Source organism: Platichthys flesus, chromosome 2 (assembly GCF_949316205.1).
Source record: "Platichthys flesus chromosome 2, fPlaFle2.1, whole genome shotgun sequence".
Lineage (NCBI taxonomy): Eukaryota > Metazoa > Chordata > Actinopteri > Pleuronectiformes > Pleuronectidae > Platichthys > Platichthys flesus.
In genome coordinates, this window is record NC_084946.1 from 7,957,781 (window position 1) to 7,980,386 (window position 22,606).

General features: G+C 44.9%; 1 protein-coding gene across 2 annotated transcripts in view; it reads right to left on the bottom strand.

The window, feature by feature from the left end:
• Nucleotides 1-2,895: 2,895 nt before the first annotated feature.
• The window catches only part of arhgap46a (Rho GTPase activating protein 46a), a 30,294-nt gene continuing 10,583 nt past the window's right edge, over nt 2,896-22,606 (bottom strand). Inside the window, exons 2-10 of one of the 2 annotated variants that reach the window (XM_062396131.1) lie at nt 21,252-21,758; nt 11,763-13,185; nt 8,914-9,538; nt 8,575-8,667; nt 6,252-6,325; nt 5,758-5,957; nt 5,060-5,151; nt 4,799-4,968; nt 2,896-4,442 (exon numbers count right to left, since the gene is read on the bottom strand). In XM_062396131.1, the coding sequence (XP_062252115.1) occupies nt 4,248-4,442; nt 4,799-4,968; nt 5,060-5,151; nt 5,758-5,957; nt 6,252-6,325; nt 8,575-8,667; nt 8,914-9,538; nt 11,763-13,185; nt 21,252-21,758 (3,379 nt within the window). In that variant the 3' untranslated portion in view covers nt 2,896-4,247. Of the gene's footprint in view, nt 4,443-4,798; nt 4,969-5,059; nt 5,152-5,757; nt 5,958-6,251; nt 6,326-8,574; nt 8,668-8,889; nt 9,539-11,762; nt 13,186-21,251; nt 21,759-22,606 lie in introns of both variants that reach the window. The other variant, XM_062396120.1, reaches the window with a different exon arrangement.

Genomic DNA, 22,606 nt, shown 5'->3' on the forward strand with positions numbered 1-22,606 from the left:
GGTTATTTTTTATTTCTTATGCTGTCACACAGGTCCCTGGGCAGAGCACCAGCCACTGTCCTAAAGCACATAAACATGAAATATTAGAGCCTGGCCATGACAACCTCAGTTTCATACTGTAGTTGTTAATAGAACAGGTGGCTGCTATCCTGGCTCCTAAATGGTGGAACGAGCTTCTCAATGTTATCAGGACAGCAGAAAGTCTACACATCTTCCACCACAGGCTAAAGACACATCTCTTCCGATTACACCTTAGTTAGGAAGATGTCTAATAACCATCATCAACTCTGATTGGTGGGGGGGTAGTTGCACTTATATATTGCACTTATGTAGTGCTTTATAGTTTGGCTTTTTTTAAGCTAATGTATTTACATGATTCTTGCTATTCTACCCTCATGGATGAATGCAATTATTGTAAGTTGCTTTGGATAAAAGTATCAGCTAAATGATATGTAATGTAATATAATATTTTAATAACATAATAATAAATTACTTTATACGACTAATCATTATCATCGAACCATCATAATCCATGCTATTATACCATCCTTTATCTATCTATCTATCTATCTATCTATCAATCTATTGATTTATCTATCCATCCATCCATTAACAAAATTTCTGCTGTTATAAAAGTTAAGAGCAGAGCCATGGCCAGGAGGTCACTGGCCCAGCTGAAATCTGATTGGCCCCTGAAGGGCCCCTATGTTTGAACAAGGAACCATTTTTAAAATGAACAGTGAACAGTGAACAAAGAATGACAGTAGTTGTGCATGGATGTTTGACACATAACTGCCTCCTCTGTGTAAACTCTAGGCCTTGATTTAGAAAAAACCTAGAGCTGGCACTGGTTTAGTAAGTAGAAGATGAACTGGTGTCCAAAGATTTAAAGCTAAAATCATCTTTTAGCTTTAACTGTTTAAAGCAACTGTTTTATTTTTTTAGTTTTGTAACATTTTAGTGTCAAACCCTCGTAAACACAAGGAAATTTGAGCTCTCAGAAAACCTTCACCACCGTCTGAGACCTTCATCATCATGTTGGATTACAGCTTCTTCACATTCATCATTATGAAAGTGATGCACATTTTGAAGTTTTACAGCTATTCGAACCATGTTCTAACAGCCAGTAGCCATCAGCTCATCTTTAGCAAGGCTCCAGCTAACTTACTGTTGCATGATGACACTGTAAAAACTTTGAGGTAACAAATCACAGTTGTTCTCTTAATAAAAACCTGATGCTCCAACAATTTGGATGATTTGAAAATGAACATTTTTGACATGGAATGGAATTTGTTCCTCTCCCCCCGCGTCTATTTTCTTTGACCTGTTCCAGTGCCTCAGGCTGAGGTCAGAGGTCCTCTCACCCTGCTGCTTTTCACCAGTGGCGGACAGGTACACGATCACTACAGTCATAGATGAAGCACCCGGAAGACTTGTGCAGTGATGAGCATGAAAAGAACAAACGGCTGAATATGCACAGATCTGATTGAGTGAAGGTGATGCAGTGTGACAGGACAGGCAGCAGCTTGCGTCTATACAGAGGAGGGAGACTTTCATGTTTTGACACTTGATGCAAAACCAGACGAGACAAATAGGTCTGATTGTGTAACACATAGCAAATTCCTTTCTAAGAAATATGTCGGACTGGCCTCGGAAGAAGTTTTCTGGAAGCTGGTGAAAGGAGAACTCTGTAGCAGCTGATTTTTTATGCAAAAGGTTTTAATGTAGACTTGATGCATCGAGGAGAGCAGAAGGTGGAACAATATACAACCGTTGTGTAACATGAGCAATTGTCACCCCTAAGTCTTAAGATCCCAGTATATCTTCCTCTACCTGCACCTATTCTAACAGCACATCCATGAATGGCTAGAATTGCTGTCACTCTTTATGTTACATGTAGGTGTTCGCATCCTATTGGATTGTTTAGCCGAAAGTATGCGTTCCTAAATCACATAGTGTCCTTACATCTGGCCCCTGGTGTAATACACAAAAGAGTTGAAGTTGGTGCCTCTCTGTCTGGAGCATCTGAGTTAGATATGAAAGTCCCTCAACGTAGACAAAACACCGTTGGTTGGCTCTTTATCTATAACCTGACCTGGGCTACTGCTTAGATAGAGAGGGGAGTATCTGTGGAATTAGACAGGCACTATTCTCATGTACATATATAATGTGATATACAATAATATATAGTGACATATACAGTAATGCGTAAGGAAGGTCTTTGTTCAGGTACATTTTGACCAATGGATTCCACGACCGAACATTTTGTGAGATCTCTGTGAATACATGAAAAAATGACAAAATCTAGTATTTAAGCTAACAATGAGAATTTCAAAGCATACAGTTTACCTTAATTTACACAAATCAATGAGACAATAGTTTGATTGAGGTCTTTGTCTGTTGTAACCCAGGGCATGTACATTTCCATTTGTAGCCAAGCATGGTTAAATCCACACTTCCCTGGCATAGTGAATTATCCCAACTGCTTCTCCACCGACCTTTGCAATTAGTATCAGACAGTAGGCCTGCTTATATTTTAAGCGTTTTTTTTTTTTAAAGCGTATGAATTATTTAAGACTTAGTGTAAATGAACGACATGAAAATATGAATATAACACATTTCCATGACTTCTCTAAAACTTTTGGATTTTATTTTTTTCAAGCACTTTTCCAGGCCTGGAAATAAACATTTAACAATTCCATGACTTTTCCAGGTTTTTCATGACCGTAGGAACCCTGTTTGTTACAGCCACAGCTGAGCTAATGAGAGAGTGACCAGTATTAAAATTGACCATGCAGCCGGAGGTCTTTGTTGTGTGTCATCCTTCCTCTCACTTCCTGGCTCATCTAATCTACAATCACTATAAAGACCGCAATAAGCACAAACCATCTCGTCTACAATTGAACAAACCTTTATTCATGGACAATCATTCCACATTTTAACAAGAAGGTATGCAAACACACATATACATACATGGAAAGTGGTCTGAATCAGTCCTATGTTCAAAAGGCAGGCGGTTACAGCAGAGAAATTAACAGTTAATTACAAAAAGAGTTTTAGTTTATTGCTGTTTACGGCGACATTAACCTCACCCATAACCTGGTTCATTAGAATAATACACTTCAGGGGAGTTGATACTATTTACACGCTGTATTTATTTACATGGGCAAAGTCTGAGAGGAGACACAAAGAGCTTAATCTACATTCTCATAGTGCTTGACAGTTGAACAAAACTCCATTCTCAGTACAGGGGTTTGTGGCAGACGAATCGTATGTTCAGTCCGTGAAGGAGGCCGAGTACAGTTATCACATCCTACACCCGTTTTATCATGAGACCTGAGCCAAAAAAAGAAAACAAACAGACCACAAACTAAAGAGAACACAATTCCAACTGAGGCTTTTTAGAGATAACAGAGAAAGGGTATGAACAATCAGCCTCCCACATCACTGACATCAAGTCGAATTACCACACTCCCGGATGGCTTCAGTTGAGTGTTCAGAGTCATACAAATCAAAGCACGTCCCAATTTGTTGGTTGAGAAAATCACCACCATCCTTTAAAAAGAGCTTCCCGCACCTCCTCCCTGTGTGTGCTTGGAAACGAGGACTCTGTGCTCCTGTCAGAACAGTTGTGGTAACGCAGTTACTTGCATCCAGTAAAATGAAATATACGAGGAGACAAGCCATCAGGACGACACTCAAAAACAGCACAGGCAAGCTTATTAATAAGACACCGTTACAAGAGTTCTTTTACTTTTCATATTTTCTGTACATGATAAAATAGGGCAGTGTCTTTTCGTTCACACTGACAATCACACACACACACACACACACACACGCACAGAGTGAACACATCTGAAGAAAATACTATAAGACTAACTTTACATATCCCAGTTGTCAGTTGTGAGGGTAACACTACCCATTGTGTAAGAAACAAAAGTAGAATAAATCTATTTTCACATGCCGCGGTTAGAAAATATTACAGTGAACCACTTTAAAGCCGTCACTGTGGATCTTAGCATCAAAGAAAAACAAGTTGAACTTAAGGTGGTGATGTGTAACGTCTCTCTGTATCATAGCAGGAGAGCACAGTGGTCCGTAGTCCAAGCTGTTTTCAAACGCTTTATGTCGCAAGAGGTGTAATGTCTCACCCACAATGTTTCCAGTGTGATCTGAACAGAGACAGTGTTTAATGTATGATTGTAAGTGTGTGTAACTGCAGATTCTGATCCAGCACTCTGGGCGGTTTACACCACCCCTTCAATGAAACTGGTTTCCAGGTGAACGATGAGCATCCGCAGGAAGGACATCTCCTTGCGCGTGTTCTCGAAGATGATCCGCGGGTCGTCGGATTGGCACCGGAGGCAGTTGGGCGCCATCACCATGGCCAGGTTGTTCACGTCCATCTTGGTGATGGCCACATTGGATGGCTGAGCGAATACCTGGAGATAATCAGGATGTAAGGAGAGAGGGCAGCCAATGAGCACAGACTGACCTTTGACCTGCGGTGAGTCATATTCAATTATTAATATTTTGTAATCAGGATTTACATTGGTTTCAGTGGTTATATTTTTGTAATTATTTTCGCGGCTGCATACAATTGAATTGCAATGAGTCAGTCTCTGGGACAACGGTTCCATGATGCTTAACTTAAGAAAACACATAGGATAAGATAAATCAAGTGCAAACCACCTGTACAGTTTTGATCCTAAATGTGCTAGTTGAACAGGGACTCTGGTTAGGGTAGATTAATGTAAGAGTTATGTCTGTGTGGACTGTATATCTACATGATGGTTACCTGCAGGAAGTGGATGAAGTAGCACAGCACCAGCCTGTTGAGCTCAGGAAGAGCCTGCACCACGGCGATGGCCGCCACCGGGTCGTCACAGTTACTGACGCACTGCATGTAGAAGTTCATGGGGATGAGCGGCTCCTCCAGCTCCCGGTACCACAGCTTCATTAGAGAGGCTGAACAAAGAGCACAGTATTAAATATATATGTTCAAACTGCAAACACAGAAAAAAAACATCACCTCATAAAACATGTATCCCTTCCTCACCAGGTACATTGGGGTCAGAGAGATTCTCTGGGATCCTCCACTGGTCCACTTGGAGCTTCAGTGCATTCACTTCATCAATGTCTCCAGGCACTCTGAGGGTAAGACACACGTCAGTTACACTCAGCGGCCACAAGAGGGAGCTCTAATCCTACCATTACACCATCTTCATGCCCTATGGCAAATCCATTACACGTGCACACCCAATTGGTATCAAATGTAGCTTAGTGGCTGAAAGTATTGTGTTCTTTGTTTGCAGTGGCTCTTCGGAGCAAAACAAAGCCAGAAGGACATAAAGTGACCAAACAACACACTGTTAAGGAAAGTCCCAGTGTAGAACCCTGTAGAGATCACATGGAGATCAGTATGTAGAAAGTCGAGCTGGTAGAGAATTCAATTTGCTGGGGAGAACCTAACACAAACACAGTTTGCTCCAGCATGCTTGTAAGCTTAAGTAGTAAAGTAAACACATATTATGAAGTATCAAATTAAACAGCGCTGGTCTCAGAAGCAATGCAGGCTGTGTTTGTACACAGCCTGCTTTGAAATAAGGGGGTGTAGGAGACCACACACACGTGTTTATATACATTGTACATACTATGCAGCACACACACAAACTCAGTTCATAAAATTCCTCTCTAATTTCTCCCCCTTCTCTCACACGGCTCACTGGTATTCTAGCGGGGTTAGGTCTGTCTTACCTGAAGATGCCCTCTGTCTGAGCCCCGCCTAGAGCCAGGACGTACTGGGAAAGCTGAATCTGCACCCAGGGCAGCTTTCTGTCTGGGAAGAGTTCGCTCTGCCTCTCCATCACCTCCTCCAGAGAACTGCCGAACAGGGAGGGGGTGATGATGGCACGCCTACTGTGGTCGATTTCCTCGAGTGTGGGCTTACGAAGACCCTGGAAGGGGGAGAGGTACGGAAAGGAGCAGGTTTACTACCTGGGTACGTCAGGGACTATGATACCAATTATTGCTGCGTCTGCAGCTGCACTGGGTCTGTGTTTATGTTTTGCCTGTGACTATGTCAGTAGACCTGTAATTATGACTCTCTATGACAATATCTACAATGACTCAGACAAGAATTAACTTTCTCAGCGATATGTGCTATGTTTATGATGTTCAAGTGAAATCTTCTTTAAATAACAAAAATGCAACATCTAAAGCTAAAATATTTGATATTTCCTCCAGTTTACCTTTTTACCACCAGTGATAGCCACTTTCTGTAGTTTCCGATAGCAGAACTTGGCGTATGTGCTGACAGGCAGGCCTTCAGGGCAAAAGAAGAGAAGTGGAACAATGAGACTCAAGTTCACAAGAAACAAGATACAGACCGTTGTAAGGATCTTTAGGAAAACCCTTAAGCATCAGGCATTACTAAACACACAAAATAATAAATGATTTAAATTCTTCCCCACAAACAAGACAGGCAGTGAGTTTTTTTCCCACAGATGTCAGATAGAGTGTGAAAGACAGGACGACATGTTGACTGTGTGATTCTGGCATATGGGGATCAGAACAGGCACGACTAAACTGTCAGGCCGAGGGAAGATTTACTGCAGTTGAACAAAAGCCTTAGAGGCAGGATCCGGCCTACACAGCCAACGCTCAGGTGATTCATCAGTGTACACAGACATAAAGGTCTCCAGAGAAAAATGAGAAACACAGCGGCTCCCTGTCTTCTCCCTGCCCTAGGTAGCTACTGTGGAGCCAAGATCTATGTCAGAAGTAAACTGCACTAAAGGAGGCCGGATATACTTCAGACTCAAGTAGTGGAAGAACTTGATCTGTCCGGAAAAGAACTTCACTGCACTTCTTCTCCTCAAACTAAAAGCAGACAGAAAACCTTGACTGTTAGGTCATCGTTTGCGCTCATAAAAAATATGACATCTTTTACTTCTGGTTCATACTAAAACACAAAGCTCTCACAAGGTCTTTGCCTGCTCCTAGCAACTCCACTGTATGCGGCATCTGAACCAGGACCAGATGGACAAACTATGACAGGATTTCAAGATGTTACAAACACTTGCATGTTCACAACCTCTGCTAAACTGACCAAGTTTGACTATAATTATATCTAATTAAAGAGATCATGCCAATAATTCACCCTTGATCTTGGCATAGACACAATAATTCTTTCCCAGGGCTCCGCACATAGAGTCTCCAATTTAGTTTGAGAACACAGAGTGCAGAGCCAGTCGCTGTAGTGTGAGAAGGGGGTTGATCACTGCTGGTGGTGTGTATATTTACGTCAAGTTTGATGTCATGAAAACAACTAGGCAACCAAAGCCTAAGAGAAATACAAGCTCATTATAAGCTTCAATGTACTGTACGAGGCATGACACCTGTCTGCTCAGCGGATGCAGCTCAACTGAACAACAAAAACACAACTTCGTTAAAGGATTGTGACGAGACAACTTCATTCCCATCTTGGTAATTTTTCACCCCCGGTCCACTTGTCTGTAAGATTATAAAAACTTGATTACTGCAGGTACAGGATTACCACAGGATTACCACAACACTTGGTGGAATGATGCGGTCTGGGTCAGGGGGGATCCAGATCAGGGTTCAGATCCAGGATTTATTTTTCATTTACTCAAACACTCGTGTGGGTGTTCTTCAACATTTTCTGAGATGTTCATCCTACTGCTGATGGAAAACGACCTACACCCCTGAGAAGCCTTATCTTGTTTGACCTGACAAGAGGCCTCTAGTCAATGTTCAACATGCGCCTTCCATTCCTGTCCTGCCTGCAGCAGCATGTTGCTCTGGTAAGACACAATGAACTTGTCAGAGCTCCTTACATTAATCAAGAAAACAGGAGCTTTCATTATGCTATTTTTGTACATGACTTCTTGTAGTTGACTTTGACTGATTACTCCCTTTAAAGACCCTTAAGGTTAGTCAGAGATGATCCGTAGCGTTTCTCTGTGACCTCTTAGTCAGTTGGCAGTTAGTCTGAGTCACTTGTGTATAATGTGTGAGGACGCTGCTGTGGTGTCTAACGTGAGACGATGGGGTTTCTCTCGTATGACATCATCAGAGCTGGCAGTGTGGTCTGCTCCAATATAAAGGCACGTGCCGATGAGTCGGTAACCTCTTAGATGGCTGTCTGACATGCGAGTCACCAGAGGGACAGCTAAGATGACACAGTGTGGTCCATTGTATGCGTGCTGAACTTTCTGAAATTCTCCTCCCACATATTTTTTTTCCTCAGCTCAACTCTCTGTGAGATCAATTCATTGTGTATGCAAACATCAGCATGTTCTTTTCTGACAAGCTGCACAGTACCGAATTTCCCATCCCACTCGGAGCGGACCCTCTACAGGGAGCGATATGTTTGATTTGTAATGGCTCTAGAAGGTTCTGAAGAGAGTAGGAAACTTCTATGAGGCTCCCTCGCCTACCTCCTTCATGCTCTGTCAAACAGATAAGCTTGTACAAATGAGAAATAAAGAGGATCCCATGGTTTAGGCAATGTTTTGGACCGAGGAGCAAGTAAATGTACAAAAGATTTACCCTCTTCCTCGTCTGTGCTCTGTTTTCTCTTCTTTCTGGACTTGGAGTTCTTCTTTAGCTTTAGCTCCTGCTGTTCCATTATGAACTGAGTCACTATGAAACAGAGAAAACAGCAAAAGTCAAATTTCTGATTGTTCAGTCAGATAGGCACACAAATAGCACTGTACTCTCTAACATGATCTTATTGACAATTTATTTCAAATTCCGATGAAAGGGGATAGAAGAATATTTAACTTAAAAAAAACAGACATGTGTCCGGTCGACATAAATAATGCTCATTATCAGACAACACATAAGAAAGAAAAGATGACCCACCCTCTTGCTCAGTCTGAGACTCACATTTCTTGTCGCTGGTGGGCTCCGTGTGTCTCTGGATGTAGCCCTCCAAGTAGCAGCGGAACTTGGGCGAGGGGGCAAAGAAAGCCAAGCTGACGGCCATCAGCTCCCATCCCGCCGCCAGGCTCCTGGGGCTGCCATTGCCTGTGGTCTGCCTCACCAGCTGCACGTAGAGTTCGTCCCGCAGCCCCGGCATGTCCCAGCACTTTGTGATGATGAGCAGGGCGCAATGGCGGCGATCCAGGCGCGACGGCCTGTCTCCCATATAGGCCTGCACCAACTTGAACATCTCACAGGCCTCCTTCCTGACAGCTCGGTTGCTGGTGACAAGCATTGGCTTTTTGATGGAGCCGCGGTTCCACGAAAGCATGTTGGCGATGGAGACGCGGCGACGAAACAGGCCTTGCTTGTGCATGTTCAGGTGCTTGCTGGCCCAGTCCTCCATGCCTGTGTCAGGAGGCGGGGGCTGCCGCAGGGTGGCGTAGGAGAGCGCTCTCCCTCCTGCCCCATCACCCCCTTCTCTGCTGTCATGGTTGGCAGGGCGGTGGGGGCCCAGGGAAGCAGTCCGGCCATCCACCATGCCTTTCTTTCGGCTCTCCAGCTGGGCCTGCAGCTCTAGGGTGCTCACCTGCAGAGGAAGAAGAAGCGGGGAAAGAGGAGACAGAGGTGGTGAGGCAAGATTGCAGCAGAGGTACAAGCTGTGTGTGTCTATGTGAGTGTGCAGCTGTATAGTCTTGGCTAAGCAGAGCGGCCTTCCTTATAGTGTGGAGGAACACTCTGGAGTGCCCTGGCTCGAGGGGAAATACTTGTAGGTTCATTAATTTCCTAATGCCCAAAAATAATTTTACTGGGACAAAAAGTCCCAAATCCTCATGAACCCTGCTCTCAGCCCGCAGGTGAGCAGATAGTTACCTTACAATCCTTACCCCTGTCCCTGCCTACAACATCCTCACCTAACCCATGCTCTACACAAGACACCCCTGTAATCCCTGTGGCAGGCTTAAGGACCATTTGGAGCACCACAGCTCCCTTAATAGAGAAAACCAGTAACCCAGATATACTCAGCAAGCGGCCAGGAACAACACGAAACCCAAGCCAGAATCAAAGCTCAAATGTATTAATGGAACATTAAATGCAATGAGACCCTGATGTAATGCGTAGCTGATGAGTGCCAGTAAAGCTGGACTTTAGATTTTGGTTTCTCGATCAAATGGAGCAGATCTGAGGTAAGGTTTTGGCAACAGTCTCACCAGTTGCACTGAGCTGATGTTTGGGTGGGTGACACAGAGGTCAATGCCAGAAGTCCAAAAGCAACAAAGACTATTTTTTAACTATAGGGACATATACACCAGAACAGGGTGGTAATTTAGTCACGCAATTGGATTGGGACACAACAATGAAACAGTGGAAAATGCTCCAAGTTTATTAAAACAAGAATTATTAATGGTCTTTGAGGAAATGGTCAAAGTTGCAATGCATCCTTTGAAGTAAGGTTCAAAGGTCTTTCAGCAAGAACAGCATGTTCAAATATGGAACATGTAGAGCTGCTCATTCGTAGCAAACCATAATCTGTGAGTGTGTGAGTGGTATATCAGCAGGTCTGAATAACATTCCAGGACAGACTTAGGGGGCCCGCTCACTGCTCCTTGGCTGTTGTCTAACAAGTTAGAGCTATGCTAGTGGTACCAATAAGCCTCTGTACCAGTCGGCCTCCTCTTCATCCTCATCTTCAATGCCAAGCCTGAGCCATATGGGCCACAGTGGCCCTCCTTCCTGACCAAGGGGAGCCATGTCCTGAATCTCTCTGGCCTGGCATGGGCCCAAGATGCCCAAGCACAGAGCTGGCAAATGAGTATACAGCACATGCAGTGCAAGGCAGATGGACGGTGTTAAGAGGATGACAGGTAATGCTGGGACTGTGGCCATTGCAGTCAGCGGTGCCCAGCCTGCCTATATCCTGGGGAGATTTAGGTGTTCAAGATTGGAATGAAAGAGGCATTATTCACAAAATGCTCTGTGTTCTTTTCAAAGAGACAGATCAGACAAACTCTTTTTATCCTAGAGCTCCCTGGTGAATCAGATATTCATTATTATAGCCGCTGAGGTGCAGTAGGACTGGTTTGGAAAACATCGCTTTAATGTATGGGTTGTGAATCTGTTGCAAGAAGGGATTTGGAGATTAGAAGTAGCAGAACTTGGAATTGGCTCCACATGTTGCTACTTATATAACTATATTTAGAAGACAAATAGCTCTTTCATCTTCGATTACGTGTCTTTTTTCTAAGGACTCCTCGAGTCAATAGTCCATGCACACGTGTCTCACTTTATTTTAGTGCTCTGGTCAAAATATAAACAAACCTATTGGGCCCTCTTGGGCTTTTAAAAATGTTAACTGCCCGAATATTAATAGGAATATTTCTGCTCAGCCAAACAATATTTGTGTCCTCTGAAGTGGCCATTTAGCCACTCACAGTTCTCTTTAGACTGGACAGACTCGATAACACAAACACGGCACCTTCAATTTCCCTTGACACACAGATGCTTTATTCAGGCTACACTCTCGTTTGACAAAATACGACTGAATTCTTCTCTAATCTGATCGAGAATCTGGAGAGACATCAGTAGTCAGAGCTCTCCCAGACCAAACAGAGCTGAATCCAAGCAAACCTTCTGGGGTTTAACAGACCACACAACAGCACAGACGGGCTGTTCTTTAGACAACTAAGTGTCAAAGTATAGGATTAGCTAACGATATAACAATACCGCTTTTTATCATTAATACCAACTTTCTGCTGTTTGTCTCTCTCTCTCTGTCGCATGCAGACACACATACACACACGGGTTGTTGTTACCTGGGAGGGTGGCCCTGGGGTCTCTGGCGAGGAAAGACTAACTTGGCTGGTCAGGCTCATCTCCAGGGTGTCCACCTTTTCATATGTCCGTTTTTGCCTCCCCGGTATCTCCACAGGGGTCAGGGCAGGGTTGCCGTGGTTACCTGCCCTATTCAGTGACCGGGCGGCCCCAGTGAGGTCCTCTCGAGATGCGCATGTGCCTGCTGACCCTCCCACATACCACCTGAGTGAGTCTGCAGGGGAGCGTGTTCGAGGTACGACAACCCTCTCCCCCATGTCCGGTTCCGTCCCCGCTCTCACTTCCCTCATGGTGTTAGAGCGACTCACCACTTCCCTCATCTCAGCCATCAGCCTCTCATTGAGGGCACACAGTTCCCCGCTGCTGCCGACTGACCCCGGCCTGCCACCTACGCCGCCACCAGCGCATACCCTCCTCCTGCTCTTTCTCCTCAGACTTGGGGAGGGGCCAGTGGAGTAACCAGAGTCTTGATAGTTTGCTGTGGTCTGCGGGGTCGAGGAGGGGAAGTCTTGCGAGGCCTGGCTGCTCTGCCTGCTGTGTCGTGCCTCCATGGCACGCTGCACAGTGGCCTCCAGAACCCGCCAGTTATGTTTCTTGTCCAGTGTGCTTGGACCTGGGGTCCCTGGCTCTCTGTCCTTTAACTGCCCTCGAGGTTGGGGCAAAGAGTGGGCCTGTAGCTGGGGGTGTGGCTGAGGCTGGGTCAAGACAGGATCCGGCCTGGAGGAAGGAGAAGGGGAGCGTGTGGATACAGGAGAGCCAGATAGGAGCCCTTGTTTGGGGTCCACATTCACCATGTGCTTGATGCACTCCAGACCAGCTGGGCTGTAGTCAGAGGAGGAAGGATTCCTTCTGTGCCTGGATCCTGGATGAGGGGGCTGGGGGTTTCTGGGCTTCTGAAGGCTATGTGTAGGTGTTATTCGAGACAGAGATTGTCCATTGTACAGGTGCGCCCCCTCTACCTCCATGTCTATTGGGGGTTCATCATATATGGGACACTCTGAAACTGGCTCATCATAGATTGGAGTGGTGCAACCATACTGGGGAGAAATGGGGCGTGGTGTACTGGTTTGTGACCTGTTAAGGAGCGGACTGGGGTGACTACTTTCTGATGTCACCAAACAGAAGCTGCCATTGCTGGCTTTTCTCAGGTGATGGGCCTGACGTGTGTCGGCTGCCATTTTGCCAGAGGGAGCAGTTTTATATCCCTGGCTGGAGCTTATGTGTCCTCCTTGGGGCTTGTTGGTGGAGGGATGCAGGGTGAAGGTGTTGGATTTGCTGGTGACACAGTGCTGGAGGTTCTGCTGCTGCAGGGCTGGGCTGGGCTGGTTACGACTCATGCTGTTTACCTTCACCAACATGGATGCCTTCGAACCAGGAGTAGGCTGCCATCTTTGAGAGGCATCCCTGAACAGGACAAAACAGAGATATTTAGACACTACTTGAAGCAAGAAAGTAAATATCAGGTCTGAATAAACAAGCAAAATCAACTTCCGATTCAATAATAGCACCATAGTCATATTCAATCACACACAGCATGAAAATCCATGGCTGATGGGGCTGGGAAAATCAGAAGAAATCCACAAATATTTCTGCAAAACATTTCGCTTACCCCCAAATACTGTACTTAATTTTTAGTCAGGCAGTCGTAACAGCCTTGTCAAATCCATGAGACTCCAATGTGCGTTGTATAAACCAAGAGCCTAAAAATGCTGAGTGATTTAACAACACATCACTAAATTCCAACCACACTTCCTCCTAACAGTGTGACTAGACCTCTAGCAGATTTATATGTAATGTACATTTGATGTGTTGTATGTATGTGATGTAGCTACTGTTGGGTCATGTGGCATAAATGCATACTATATGACTCAGTTATTGAACACATGGATCCAGGCAACATGAAAAGAGGTTGATATGAGAGAAGTCAGGATTGCAGTAGTACAGAGCGGAGAAGATCTCAACTGGGGTCCAAAGGTTAATTATTCTCCTTTTGGTCGAGCAGCTGGGCTAACTTCAAACTCAATGGCCCACTGCTAATCCTAGCAACATACAACTATCAGCCATCAATCGGGTGATGCTGCTATGGTATCCTGCCCTCCACTTGTCTCATAATCTTCCTTTGCAATCAGGAGTTTTCAGTTCTTAACTGATCAAAAACTTGCCCTCTTAAGCCAGCGGGTGTTGTCTAAAGCGGGAATTACTGCACATTCACACATGGACACAGTTGAGACCTCGCCAGAGAAATACACGTGACGCAGCACAGAATATGCAAGTTGAAAACACATTCTCGCTTAATCAACGGTCAAAGAGGTAAACAAATTTTAAGGAAGGCAGAGGAGACTTACCTTCCTTCAATCCAATCTCTACTTAACATTCAGTGTGGTAATTAGATCAAAGCTGATCACCGTCTGTCCTTGTAAATCCAGACAAATACACAGATCAGTGTAGAGCCAGAGTTGCTGATCAAAGCCTTCCCTTTTCCAAGAGCACTACAGCTCAGTTGAGGGTTTAGCTGTAACGGCAGGAAGAGGACGCAGAGGGAGGAGAGAAACAGCGGGGCGGAGTGACCCCCTTCTCCTACCCACATCTCTTTGGAACAATGCTGAAACAATTCCCCTGAGGTCCTCAAGCCAACGGCAAACTTCCTTTAGTCCTTCTAGCTCCCTCTCTCTCCCAGGACCCTGTGCCACCCCGAGTCTATAGAGTGAGTCACACCACCTCTGCGGTTTGAATGTAAACAGGCTCTCATCTTCAAATGGTCCCAGAGATTCACAATCCCTGCAGGGCCTATTAATAAGTGGATCTCTGCCACCTGGCACGGCACTAGGACATCACTGCCACAACCACTGTTGTTGGGAAAAGCTCCAAGTCCCCCACCTCACTGAGTTTATTTCCTAAATAACACATATACAGACAGACACGTGTGAAGACAAGAAGCTCTGATGGATGGCATTCACCCCAAACCACCACTGTTTAGTTGTTACAAGCAGGCGCGAGTGTGTAAAGCTATACAGGATGAAGGAGAGGGGGTTGATAGGTGACAGCTGTAAACATGAGAAGCCACTGTTTGTACTCTTTGAAACAGTGTATGTTTTCTCACTGCGGCCTTGTCGAGCAGGAGGAGGTGATACAACTGCTACAAAATCATTCCCACCTCACCAGCTGACACACAGCTGACTGTTTAGCACCAGTTTGCTACAGCAGGAGCGGCTCAAACATGAAACATCACGGCCTTCCTCTGATTGGACAGCCCAGGAACACAGCAGACCTCACACACTCAAACCCCAATAAACAAATTCTTCTTTTTATTATCTGCAAACAAAAACAAACCATGTCTCTCATACAAAAGACAGTCACTACATCATGGTAATTACTCTCAAGTAATAGGGGAATGTAAAAAACACAAATATGCTGTTCGTGGATGGGTGATGTACTTTATGAGGACTGGGCCTGAACTTGTAGTGACCACCACTTCCTGTCCGAGGAGGTCTCACACAGGGTTGGAGAGAGGGCTTCCCCATATGTAGCACAAACAGGAAATGTCTGATGTAATGTTCACACACTGAGCCAGGGAGGAAGTATGGGCTCAATCTTAATTATAAGGGGATTATATGTAGTTTAACAAAAAATGTGACTTAATACATGCGTCACTCCATGTCCTTGGACAACCCTGAGATGAATTGTCATTTTATTCCTCCCTGTCCATACGAACCCTAACTGAAATCTTATGATAATTTCAGTAGCAGCTTTACACAGACTGCTCTTCAGGGACTGAAATGTAATACATTCACAGACCTGTGAGGAGCACCCTGCTAAGTTCAGCTCACATTGCGGGGACAGAGGGATTTTGTCAGTCTTTGTCTCTGTTGTTTGCCTTCCATTGTCCCAGTCAGGCTCAGCGAAGGTCTAGCATGTTCACCCCCTCCAGTACTGGCACGTTATGTTAGATGTCAGCAGGGAGCTTGGTGCGATGATCATCACCAACGCATGGGGGCCGCCAGCCAACTCAAGCAGTAAGGCTGTGTATAGTTTCTTCGATCTCCCTCCAAAGCTTCTAATCCCATTACACTGCTAGAACAACTTGCCTATCAGTAAACCCCAGATCAACCAATAATATATGATTAAATACTTTGGACCAAAAGAGCAACAAGGACAGTACAATGATGAGAAAGTATGACTGGTGTAGAGTAGGGACAAATTTGGTTGGTGGGGGGTGGTGTTGGTGAAGGAGAACAGAGCTAGAGAAACAAGAGAGGAGGGTGTGAGCATGTGTAAATGAGACGGGGTTGGGATTAGTCGTGGGAGAGTGCAGCAAGGGATTGAGCGGGAAAGCTGGCATTCCTCAGGGCCCATTCAAAAGGCCACTGCGGCAGTGTGGGGAGTTTCATACAATGCGTGGCTAGGCCATCGTCACGGAGACGCCTCCCTCAATGGAGTGCAAGGAGGGGTGGGGGGGAGTGAACCTGAAAGGGCCATTTTCAAATTTCAGATACAGTCAGGAAAACTTACAGGCTCTTACATAACACTGAACGGGCCTGGACTTTGTTTCTAACATAAAGGTTATTTGGAAAGGGTGTGTTGCCTGCTGCAAGTGAGCTGTCAGGGCTTTGTTGAATGTTAGTTGAAGGGGGGGGATTATGCACAGCAGTTTATCATAATGGTTAAAAAATACATAATTATCACTGGGTGAGTAAGAACTCTCTCTTGAATTTTCTAAATCCTTAGCTGCTTGAGAAAGATTATCACTATTTCAACTTTTCTCAAGCACACATGATTAGAGACACACACACACAGCGCATGTGCACACGCATGTGATACACCCACAAATGCAAACACAAACCCCCTCATTTAGAACACAGGGCTTGCGTGCAAGACGTTTAGGAAAATGGAAAAAATTGAAGATCAAATTAAGTTAGCAGCCCTTTGGACACCAATGGGATAAAGCGATCAGCCTCAGGGGCAGCAAATCAACTTAACGATCAGCAAATTTCATTTAGCCTCGGCTATGCTGGTGTCTCACTCTCACAAACACAGTCCAACAAACACACTCCCAGATAGCTCTATCACTGCTCTAAATATTCCTGTGGTCTCAATAACCAACTTAATACACCATGGGGACTGTGCTGTCAGCAGATGTTCTGTGTCTTCTTTCTTTTCTGCCTGGAATAGCTGTTGTTGGAAAAACCATCAGCTGAGTCACTTTGGCGGACAGGGATATGGATTTGGAAGTTCTTAAATTTACCCCCTGGGAAAAGTGGGGTCTGAAAAACAGCAGTTATTATTAACAGTGGCTGGGCAGGAAGAGGATATGAGGTCGCACAGGCCAAGCAAACACCTCAGAGCACAGACCAATGGGATCACTGCGATTGGCATTCAGGAAGGAAACTTAAAAGACAAAGAGGATTCACTGAGGACAATGTTCATAACTGGTTTTTCCTCTCACTTTTAAACAATCAGCTGTAAAAATATCAAGCAGCATTATCAAATAATTTTTGGGGATATGCGGTAAAGCTGGGAGCCCCCCTGTTCCTGTAAAGACACCTCCAGAGAGCCAGCTGTCCCACAACAGCTGAACTGACGCACCTCTCTCCTCTGAGCCAAGATGTCTACCAGCTGTGCATGTCTGTGGCTCCTGCAGCTCGACCCTCTGAGGAGGGCTGCGGTGGGTCAGAGCACAGCCACTAAGATTATTTTGAAGGGACAGGATGAAGCCAAACCCCACTAGATTCCAGAGAGACCCGCATCTGGAATTTGAAAGTGCATCTGAAGCTCAACTCACTACAGCATACTGTTTTGGATGACATGATTAAAAATCCTCTACACTCTCCCTGTCTCTCTGTCTCCCTAACACACACAGATAGACAGACACACAGAGACACAAACACCACAAAATCTGTTCCAATCAGTCTTGAGTTTTCGAGATATGATCAGGAATACAGAGGAGCAGAAAACCACCAATAACGTCCCATGAGAACTGGATGGGAGAAAAAGCCCTGAAATGTATGCTGAAAAATAAAATTTTCATGCTACGAGTCAGCTGAAGCAGTCACGCCTCAGGCAATTTCCCATGTGGTGCCATTGGTACTTCATGAAAAACACTGGAGATATTCCTCTACACCACAACACTAGAGAGAAGTAAACTGTAAAAGCAGTGTTTCGGCAACATCTAAAATAAAAACAAGAGGTTTTGAATCCACTGCTTCAGAGAGACACATAAAACTGAAGCTCTGTAATCTTGTTCTGAGAATGCCATAAACTTTACATTTACGAGAAAGACAAGAGTGAAACATGGAGCATGCAGAGAACCAGCACAGAGATTAAAAAACAAAATAGGGACTTTGCTACAGCTAAGCAGACCATAGCACCAAGGCACGTATCAGCATCAAGAGGTCAAAGGGCAACTTTTTTTTTAGCCAAGACAAAAAAACTTTGAGAACACTATAAAGAAAGAGCTGAAAATGTGCTTACCACAGCAGGAGTGTTGGGGAAACAAGTTTTCCAGGGTGTGTAAAAAGACTATGTCTTCAAAGTGGCAGGAGATGACAAACATGAGGCTTGCGCTCTCGCAGTAAACATGCACACAATGTGTGACTCATTACGAACTACAAACTTTATCTACCCATAAGACGCCCCCTCCTTTTCTAAATAAACCCAGTGGTGATTTCTCCTACATGAGTCACAGCAAGACGGGCACAGGGGCGACTGTCACTATGAGGGGAAGTCTACTTGTTTTTTTTATATACTTTTGCCTTCATGTGGATGGATTACTCCCAAATTCCCTACAACTGTAACTGAAATAGAAATCAATATACCATGTCTTCAGCTCTATTTTTCCAGACACTTTAGAAGAGGTTTCTACATTTGCCCCTAGTCTAACTTAAAAACACATCAAGATGAAATTTAGCCCAACATCCGTTGAAATAATTACAACCCACACAAAGTCAAGATTTTAGCTTTTTAAAGAATCCTAGTTGAAGACGAGTTGAAAGTGTCTAATGTCAGCGTGACTGCCTTCAACTGAATACTGCACCACTATATCATTACAGGCCTAAATGAGAGAACACATCCTAGTCATTTGGTGTTCTTCTTCTCCGTTCAGCACACCCAGACTTCCTGCTTAGAGAAAGCAATCAATTGACCATGGGGGAGCAACTAGCTTTAAGGGGGGGCCACTAGCTTTGAGTGAGGGCCTTTGTTACTTTTAGTGGTCCATTATACACCCCAGGCCACAGGCCAGACCATAAGAAAAAAGAGTAATGTGACCCAGAAGTGAACTACCCTGGGTCATTTCTGGGTTGTCTAACTCCATGTTGTCAGACGTCCTCAGTAGACTTTCAACATCCACTCAACCTCAGCAGGTTTCCTGTAACTTAAAAGCTTGTTGAAAGGAGCCCACACACGGTGAAGACGTAAATCAAACACTATCACTGGGGCAATCCTCAACAGACTTTACCTGGTTAATGACAGGAAGACAAAGAGACACTGACAGGCATTCTAGGTGGATGAAATCCGATGCAGATGTTATAAGTTAGGTGATCTGAAACACCTTCAGTTCCGACATCATGAATAGAGCTAAGTTACCACATGTGACTGGTATGTTTACCTCTGGGGAGCATGGTACTTCCCTGATGAGCTCCACAGGCACAAAGAGCATAGGAATTCCCAGGACATGTGATAAGACTCGGCTAATGAGTAACAGATTTGGCAGTCAGGTCGACATACGAGTGCGCTCATCTACCCAGACAACCTACAATTAATCTACGTAGAGAAATACAAATATGAGTTTAAAAAAAAAGAATGAGAACCAGATAGAGAAAGAAGGCTGCATCAACCAATCAGTGCTTAGAATAACAAAAAAGGGGTGGGTAATGTGAAAACCGCAAAACATTTTCTATTTATTACGAACAGATATATTAATAGATCAAAACAAAAGGGAAACTGGTGTTAGAAGAACCGGGACTATCCCATATCCACAAAGAACAGCATTGTTTTTCAAAGGTCACAAGTTAATAACATTTTATCTCAGCTGAAATTTCATAGAGGAAAAAAAGGACACGTAAAGACATGTCTTAAGTAGCTGAGACGTTCAAACCAAACATTGAGGTACAGAAACCATTACTCTGTGGAACTCGAGTTCTGAAAAAAAGTTGTATGACAAAAAAAAACACTTCTGTGCTCTGGATGGAACAGATCAAACTAACCTTACTCAAACTCATCGTCTAAACTTTCTTCCGTGAGCTTACCCATTCATCTTTGTCACCATCAGTCAAATGTGACACTAAGTAAAGGAAAGCATATCTCTGAGTTTGTTTTCAACCATTTGGAGCTGTCACATTCAACCCTCTCTGTGCATTGTGTGGTGGTATCCAATTACTTGCTTGTGAGCATGTGGAGGACCTTATGGCTAAGAAGGGTATCAAGCATCAGTGGGTTTAAGACTCCTCAAAGTTTCTTTGGGAAACACAGCTGGCCATTGTTTTGAGGGAAGACAGAGAAAGGTCGACTCACTAGGGCAGAGTGGGACCCTGTGTGTGGGGAGTTATACCACTCTCCTCACACACACCAAAGGGAATGCAACAGTGCTTCAATCAACAACCATGGCAGACCAATTTGTTCTCTCTTCACCATAAGGAACAGGGAGGTCAGAGATGAGACCTCCTAATTGTCAAGGTGAGTTATAAGAAGAGCCAGGAGGAACCTGGGGAGGCGCCACAACAGAGCCTCGAAAAACCAGCAGGGTTTTGCCTTGTTTATAGGAAGCTGGAATGCAAAGGTTCTGCTAGTTATTAACCACAGAAAACACTCTCACATGTGTCTCATGCATGCACGTTTAATCTCTCACCCATAAGAGAAGTTGCAGTCTTTGGTGGCCTGGGGCCTAGATTTGTTTTAGGAAAATGAAATGAGCATCAGAGCGGAGTGGGGCACGGTGATGGTGAGCACACAGAAGGACACTTAGACGGCCTCAGTGGCCCAGAGCCAGAGGAAACAGAAGTGGCATGTCTGGAATCTGGCTTGGAGGGAAGAGTCGGTGGTTTGGACGAGGCCACAATGCCAAGCACATGATATGGTCTTTGAATGAGTTACTGTTAGGGGCCGTTCTGCATCAGTAACCCTAGAGTGAGGGAGGGGGAAATGTCGTGCTCTGTAATATAACTGACCACTTTACCCATTTGGTAGCAATTTGCTGAAATGGCTGAGCACGGTTCACAGGCATCAGTATGGAAACATGGGACATATGGAATGTTCAGATAAGTGAGAATTAAAATAGAAAAAAACTGTTTGAGTTTGGCTCGAGTGGTCAAAAGTCAAAATAATCCTGAGAGTTCTCATAGCGCAAGCATTTGAAAGTCATTACAACTCACTATACCACATGGTGTGATGACTATCATGTTTCCCCACTTTTCTTTAACAAATGATTCTCTTTCCAGACCTACTGTAGAAGCTACTGAAGGTTTAGTCCCGCTTACCTCTGTGGGTCTTTGCTGCCATCTGTGCTGAGCTCACTGCTGCTTCCGTCTCCCTGTGATCTGCTATCCACTGCTGGGTCCATCTCAGGGTTGGTTGTCTCCACGCTGGTCTCCAAGGCTCCGGGGATAGGGTCGTCTCCGTCCTGCTCGGGCAGAGGGGTGCACCGACCATGGCTACTCACACTGCTGATACTCCCTGTAGTTCCATGGTGGTGCCTATCCATGCTCCCTCCCGTGCGCTTGGCCTCGCTGCAGCGCTTCATGGCCTGAAGTTGGGAGAGGGGCACTATATCAGCTCCCTGGGGTCGATGCCAGACTGTGCGGCGGCCAGTTGAATTGTAGTAGTAGAAGCGGCCACTTTGAGGGTCAAACAGCTCCCACCACTGGTTACCGTCAGCCTGACGGACAGGGACACCTTGAGGGGCCTCCCAGCCGCACTCTCCGGTGGTCAAGTTCACATACATGCGCTCGCGGGAGCGTGGCTCCAGGATTTCCACCCAATCAGAGCTGAATGAGAAAAAACAAAACAAAGGGTTAAGTGCTGTTTACTGCTAAAATTGGCAACAGATTATTCACCAACAGGAGACAATGATGCCCTAGAGGCCACAGTCACGTCTGACTAATTATCACCTTGACAAGCAGAAACTGACTCACACAGTGTGACAGACTGAAGTGCTCAAACATATCCACATGATCATATGGAGAGTGTGTCAATGTTGGTGTCCCGTAAATGTATCCATTTGTAAGTGTGTGTGTGTTAGTAGTGATGTAATCTCTTTAGTAGGCAACAGTGCGACAGAAATGATGACATGTTTGTGTGTTTCTTTAATAAGGAGACAGGTGGACACACTCAGTGAGACACCAGGCTCGGTCTCAGCAGGGCCCAAAGAGAACCATACGGTCAGAGTGCCACTAACGCGGAAAAAACCCACAGAGCTCAACTACCATCCCAGGGTGACAGCAGCCAGCTCAGCACAATACACAAAGACTATAAAAAAGAGACAGTGAGGGGAGGTGCGAAAAAGAGAGAGAGGCAGAGAGAGTGAGGGAGAACCAGTTGACAATCCAACCGAAAAGTACAAAGGCAAAAGGGCACAGATAAGAGAAACGACCGCTTGAAAAATACTGAACCATGGCCTGAATTGAAGGGAAATTATGGGTCAGTGTACCTGAAAAAGTGCGAGGCATATTGCAACTGAATGATAATACCCTTAAATGTGTGCTGTAGCTACCTACAAATAAGCAGCTAGTATATCTAGGTCATGTTACCCTATATGGGCTCCATTATTCCTTTTTTGATCTACAGCTCTTATTTAGGCCTAAACTGTGACAGTAAAACCATGTGGGAACACTGC